Source organism: Anoplopoma fimbria, chromosome 12 (genome assembly GCF_027596085.1).
Source record: "Anoplopoma fimbria isolate UVic2021 breed Golden Eagle Sablefish chromosome 12, Afim_UVic_2022, whole genome shotgun sequence".
Lineage (NCBI taxonomy): Eukaryota > Metazoa > Chordata > Actinopteri > Perciformes > Anoplopomatidae > Anoplopoma > Anoplopoma fimbria.
This window is the reverse complement of record NC_072460.1, coordinates 26,173,275-26,179,888: the sequence shown is the minus strand read 5'-3', so window position 1 is coordinate 26,179,888 and position 6,614 is coordinate 26,173,275. Positions and strand designations below refer to the sequence as shown.

At 41.7% G+C, this 6,614-nt stretch overlaps 1 protein-coding gene across 1 annotated transcript in view; it reads right to left on the bottom strand.

The window, feature by feature from the left end:
* Positions 1 to 271: 271 nt before the first annotated feature.
* LOC129100027 (PDZ domain-containing protein 4-like) overlaps positions 272 to 6,614 on the bottom strand; it is a 43,416-nt gene continuing 37,073 nt past the window's right edge. Inside the window, exons 12-17 of the mRNA XM_054609527.1 lie at positions 5,742 to 6,168; positions 5,582 to 5,652; positions 4,317 to 4,663; positions 3,397 to 3,537; positions 2,263 to 2,375; positions 272 to 506 (exon numbers count right to left, since the gene is read on the bottom strand). Coding sequence (XP_054465502.1) covers positions 272 to 506; positions 2,263 to 2,375; positions 3,397 to 3,537; positions 4,317 to 4,663; positions 5,582 to 5,652; positions 5,742 to 6,168 — 1,334 coding nt within the window. The remainder of the gene's footprint in view (positions 507 to 2,262; positions 2,376 to 3,396; positions 3,538 to 4,316; positions 4,664 to 5,581; positions 5,653 to 5,741; positions 6,169 to 6,614) is intronic.

The following is a 6,614-nucleotide window of genomic DNA, read 5'->3' as shown; positions in this document are numbered from 1 at the left end:
TGTCCTCATTCTCCATCCTCTCAATTCCTTTACTTTGTCATTCCACTTGTTCTAGCTATCATAGACAGTTCAGGACAGAGTTTGAAGCAGATCTTTCTCATAAATCAGAGTGTTGCATGTTTTAAATCTCCTCTTTTCATCCGTCCCTGTTGAGTCTTAAGCCTTCTCTCTCTTTTCAACAGGTTTCTTATTTCCTTCCAGCTCAATGAAAGATGAAACTGTGATCTTCTCGTTTGTTTCCTCTCCTCTCCTCCTCTCCTCCTCTTTCTTCTCACACCGTGGTCACAGAGAGCAGAGGGTTGTATATCTTCTTCCCGTCCGGCGACCTGGAGCCGTGGGCCAGCAGCTCCTGGATGGTGATCCAGTTGTCGAGGATGCGACGGTTCCTCTTCTTGGTGATCTTCTTGTGGCTCAGGAGCAGGATGTTGTTGTCCTGTCGGGGGGGAAGCTGGGAGGTCTGAGATGAACGGGGGTCTTCAGCTCCTCCTGCTGATGATGAAGCGTCCCTGGATACAAAACCAAAAAGTGACACTGATTTAACCCACTGTCTGTGTTTTATTCTGGTGGTTTCTACACAATTAGTATATTTTACGTTGAATGTTTTCTTGTCAGGACATGGTGGATCAAATAAAAAGAATAACTTTATAATATCATCTTTTGGGTTCTTAGCTGCTCCTCATAATACCACAACATAGTTATCCACCATTTATTTGCTTTGCATGCGTTGTTTTACGAGCCTCTGCGTTGCATGTCTTAATAGTACTTGACAATGTAGCACACGGGTGTCCTGTATTATGTTTTTCTACTTATATTAATATTCTCTCTTCCTTTATTATGTGTCTGCATGCTTATGAAGGGTAAATGATGACCACCTTTGTCATTTTATTTCATATATTCTTGTTTTGAAGTGTCATTTTGTAACATCTGCCCATGGACTACAAATAAAAAATACCTAAGCTAAGCTAACTCTGTCCCTTTTACAGTGATGCTTTATTAATGTGCACTGTGCCTAACAAATAAACCAATAAATACATTTACTTTTACTTTAGCTGTCTGTGAGCAGGCTGACTCCAACTGGAAGTGAGAGTTCATGAAGCCTTTTTCACCAGCTCTTATCAAGGCTGCCACATAAATACGTCTGTTCGTTTCACTCATTTAGGACTCGTCCTAAGCAGAGGAGACTATTGGACCACAGCCCAAGTTTGACAAACATTGACCTGCAACCTTTATGTGCAAAGAACAAAAGAACTAATCAGCCTCAACGTTTTGGGTTTAACTTTCTGACAGCGTAGCTTGTAAAATATAATTCAGCTCTCAGTGAACTACTTCATGTAACCTTCAGGTTTTCATCTCACAGCCTCAGATAAAAAGAGGGTGAAGCATTAAAGCACGTCTCTTAATAAAGCACTGTGTTCGTCCTCATTCGGAGCGCCGGCCCTTTAAGACCTGCACACACAGGTGATGGTAATGGTGCTGATTAGAGTGTTTTAGTGTTTCAGAATCTGTGATTTCCATAAATGAACGCTGACTAACAGATAATTAGTTTGGACTAAGGAGGAGTTTGTCGTCGGGATGTTTCATTTCTTCTCGAGCTGAATCAGCGGAGGAAGGGAAGAGGATTTGATGTCACTGTGAGGTGGTGAATTCTGAGCTCTTAGGTGCAGTGTTGCCAGATAAGTTTCATTACGTTGGGACGCTAGATGCTTCTGAAAATATATTGAAAACAAAACAAGCAGCCATTTTGACTGTCAAAAACACTCAGATTATTGACCCTTTTAATTTGAAAATACTCGATTGACATGAGTTGTATTGAATCATCTCAACGTGACGACATCATTGACGTTGACATATGAATTCTTGTATTTTGGTTGTCCGACTTCACTCTTTGTGGGTTGCGATGTTTATTCATCCTGCATTTTATCTTTGGTTTCTTGACGCAGACATGAAGCTCTAGATGTGTTCTCTGTCGTGCATGTAATGGGTTTTACACAGATTTCTGGAAAAGTTATACATTTTGGGTGTTTGTTTTTATTGAATTAATTTGGGATTGGCTGGAAATTCAACCACAAAGAAAACCATTTAAAAATCAATGTTTTAAACATGTCCTAATAACCCCTTCCATGTAAATGAAAGATTAGATGAAGAAACATTTAAATATTCCTTCAACAATAACATTTAAAAATGTCAGGTGACAGCCCAATTCATATATTTAATATATTGTATGTTTTGCTCAGTCTCCTCTGGTTGGACCTGGTACTCTACCTGTCTCCTTTGAGGTAGTCCAGGCGGCTCTGCATCATGAACTCTCTTCTTCGTCGGTATTCTCTGGCTCTCAGCAGCTGCTGCTTCCTCTCCTCTTTACTCCAGTATCGGCCCTGTGGGAGCAGAATCACAGAGGTTTAGCTCTGGTTTAAATGAGCAATGTGTTAATTAAGTGCAGAGAGGAAATAAGGAAAAAGTGAGATGGAGGAAGTTAAATAAGGAACTCAAACGGTGAGTCATCCAGATAAAAGTAAGACAAATTCAAGCCTTTTCATGTTATTGGTGACTGTCAGATATGAGGAAGAGGAAGAGCAGACAGACACATGTAGCGAATGAAAATAGAAAAATGAGGGCGAGGTCAGCATGGAGAATGTTTGCGTTGAGGGAAGACAGATAGGAGCAGGTTATGTTCTCTCTATTTCATTTTGAATTAATGCTAAACGATGTGGATGTTGTGATAGACCTGAAGTCTGTACGTTTTACTTGGCTAATTGTTGACGTTTACTGATATTTTGAGTTATTGTTATGTATTTAAAAGTGGATATTTGGAGGGACAGTGTAGGATTTGGTGCATTGTTTCCTCATACAATCGTTCGTAGGAAAAGTTCCTCTTAATGTTTCGTGCGTTTTCCTACTAAATCCTGCAAAAAGTAGAATTTCCTTTTATGATATTTTACTAAACCTAACCAGGAAGTTTTGTTACCTGAACCTAACAGAGTTTCCTGTAAAGACAGAAGTTTATTTTTGAAACTTTATTTATGTAACAAATGGAATTTGACACCTGTTGCTGGACTTCTGTCGGAAAAAGCACCAAAAATGAAGACGAACTTTATGCAAGATATTGTACAAACCGTTGTATGAGAATACGTTGTCATTTTATATTCCATTTCTGCTAATATATCCTCATTAATGCTACACACTGGCTCTTTAAGTAGTTATATAATAATTCCACTTTTGTTGGGTAAACCTTCATGAGTAAAGAACCTAAAAGCTTCCAGCATTCTAGACTAAAGTCCACTCTCCAGTCTTGGTGCTACATGTACAGTATGATCAGTACTTAAGTGTGTGGACAGTTTCAGGGCCTGATATGCCTGAAACTGTATTTCATATTTCTGATAACTGAACGGACTCTACCTGTTTCATCTCACTGGCCGCGTCGTCGTCGGTCGTCATGCCGCTGCGTTCCTCTCTGATCTTCATGGCTCGGGCCTTCAGGAGTCGATCCCTGACGGGCCGCTTGGCCACGTAGCGAGTGCCGTCGCTCCGGACCTTCACCTGGACGCAGAAAGGATAAAATGAAGTGACGATTAAAAGGTAAACCGGTATGTTTCCTTTAAGCTCTCTGGGGCTTCATTCGGCTTTTACAAAGTCATTGCTATCTACTTGAGTCTCGGAGCTGAAATCAGGGAATGGATTTGATTTGACAACTTAAAGTCCATTAAATACAAAATCAAGTGTATTGTAGCTCTAATTAACCTTCTGAAACCCAAGCAGTTCCTCTGGGTTTTTTGCTCCTCTATGGAAACAGCACAACCATGTAGAGAGAACTCAAACATGTCTTTAGTGCAGAATAACACCGTTACAATGACATGAATCATAAAAAAGAAAAAACACAAGTTGATTCAGTTACGTTTCATGGATTTTTGTCACGTGACTGTTGGTCTCTGTCGAGTCAATCATGGTGTCCTAGTTGCTCTGTTGAGATTAGAATTTAATGTTTTTAACAGAATTTGGTCAAAGCAAACCATTTATTTTTGGCAAAATTTAATTTAAGACATGTAGACTAAAATGTTTTTGATGGTTTGTCACATTTTTAGGCTTAGTTTTGGTTGCTTTTTTCTGACCGACGCGTTTGTCACACATGATGTGTTCAAAGACCGTTGGAAAGATGAAAATCTGACGACAATTAAGTTTTTATAGCTTCTGGCTGTGATAAACAGTGTAGTTTTGGTGATTGTTTAAAAGAAAACATGCTTTTCCATCCAGCTGGTTTTGGGGTTCAGAGAGTTAATGGGAGAACTGGGGATGAAACCACCTCTTTTCACACTAGTTACCTTCCACTCCATGCGCTGCGGTGAGGCAGTCGATGATGAGTGAGTCAGCCCGAGCGGTAAAGCCAGTCCTAACCGAGAGGCGCCTGCGTAGTGGCCCTCTAGACCACAGGGGGCGCTGTTCACACTCCTGGGGCTGGCGGGGCCGCTGCTGCCCGTGCCCATCCCCCTCTCCTCGCCCTCGGCCCTCGCTCTGTCTCGGACTCGGTCCAGCGGGTCCACCAGGCCCTCGGAGGGCAGGGTCATGCAGCTCTGGTAGCGCTCTAATGGTTTGTTGTGGCTCTGGCGTCTTCTGCTGAAATATGGACTGGACTCAGCACTTCCTCCTCCAGGCCGGTCGGTAGCGCCGCCTGCAATGGTAACAATAGTTAATGGATATTTCGGTAGTCAAGAAAACCCCCCCAAAAATCACGTTTAATAGATTTAATCAAATACGTTCATCTTTATAGTCAATCGTATCTTCATACAACTGTCCGTGTGATATTTTAAGAAAAGTTATTCTTAGAATTTTTGTTCGTTCTCCTTCGAAAGTCCAGCAGCATGTGTCAATTTCCGCTCTTTTCAAAACGAAGTTTTTAGGGAAAGATCTTCGTTTAGGTTAAAATAACTACAAAAGCCGTTACTCAATTACGCAAATTAAAGGACAATTTTTCTTTTCACATATTTTGTTGAGGAAAATCTATCTAATATACAACTTTATATAACGTGTTATGTTGAACCCAATAACTTGTTTCATAAGATCAAGTATCATTTGTCCTGTCAAGGAGGTTACCATGACCTGACACAAAGAAGGAAAACAGGACGCGAGTGAAAGAGATGTGCTTTGTCATGGTCCAATCGACAAGACGTGATTGGCTGGAAGTGATTTAAGGGGGGCTAGACTAAGGGTATAAAGATATCATGTAAAAACTAACGTGTCGGACTTTTGTTGTAAGCTTGTCTGCAATAAAATATCCCGCTGGTTGCATACTCCAAGAACTGCGTCTTAAGGCCAACCATGATGTTTTTACTTAACCTAACTAATTGGTTTTGTTGCTTGAACTTAACTTTTGTTTTTAACATAATGTCCACCTGAGAGACACAAAGAATCCGGACAATTGGTGTCCATGCACATGAAACCAATAGATTGCATTTTGTGACTTTTTCACGAGTTAAATGGGCAACCAGACCTTTGCAGAACTGTTCCTACTCTTTGAGCATCCACAAGCTGGCTGTGTGCGAGGCGAGTACAAAATAAAGAACATTTCAACTGTAGAAACAATGTTTACCTGCTCTGGAGCCCCGCCCCCCATCAGCCACACCTCTTCTTGAAGATGACCCCGCCTCTCTGGTCAGAGACCTGAAGACGGCAACAAACCGATGATCTAAAACATGCAGTTTTCACAAAGTTTAAACATGATGTGTAGAAAGCAAAACCATGAAGAGGACCTGAACTTGGAGGGTGTGCAGGGGGTGGAGCTTGAGCCGTGTGCCACGTTTCCATTGGCCGTTTCGTACTTCCTGTAAGTGCCAGGTGAGAACGAGCAGCTGAGGTTCGAGTGGCGCCTCTCTCTGTCTCGATCCCGCCCACGAGGCCGCGGGGTGAGGGGGGAGTTCAGAGGTGGGAGGCGACTGAGGGGGAGAAGAGGAGGCGGAGACATCAGTCGCCTCCCACCTTCGTCCTCCTCTTCCTGGAGAGGCGGGATCTGCTCGGTGCTGACCAGCGGCGTGCTCCGGCAGCTCTCCCCGCCGGTGTTGTAGGCGCTGGTGCTGTCTTTGTCGTCCGACCGCTCTCGCTCCGGGAGCTCGTTGATGGCCGACAGCTCGTGACGATGAGGGTCGTTATCGTCCATGTCCTCGTTATCGTTGTCCGAACCTGCAAGTTAAGAATTTTTCATTTACGTGGTTAAAATCATTTTACTTTTTTTTATTTTAATTAACTTAACATTCGAAGGTATTTCAGAGATTCAAAAGTTATTTTTGAGTTTGGATTTCAGATAAATCTTCTATAGCTCAACTTTCTTTTTTTTTTATTTACCAAAGATCCAGCAGGTTTTTCTTCAATATTGAATTTTTGACTCAGATTTTACTTTTCAAAAGTCTGACTAAATGTTTCATTATTACATTTTCAGGTTCTTGTAATGTAACATTGAAGCATATTACATATTATTTTTCTTCAAATGAAGCCTCATTTAATCGTGAGGAATCACTTTTTTACTGCCTTATAATGGTTTTCATTTTCCAACAAGGTGATGTGAGATTGCTCTGTAGTGCAGCATGACATCACAGAGTGGGCGTGGCTGCAAGACCTTCCTTTCACAC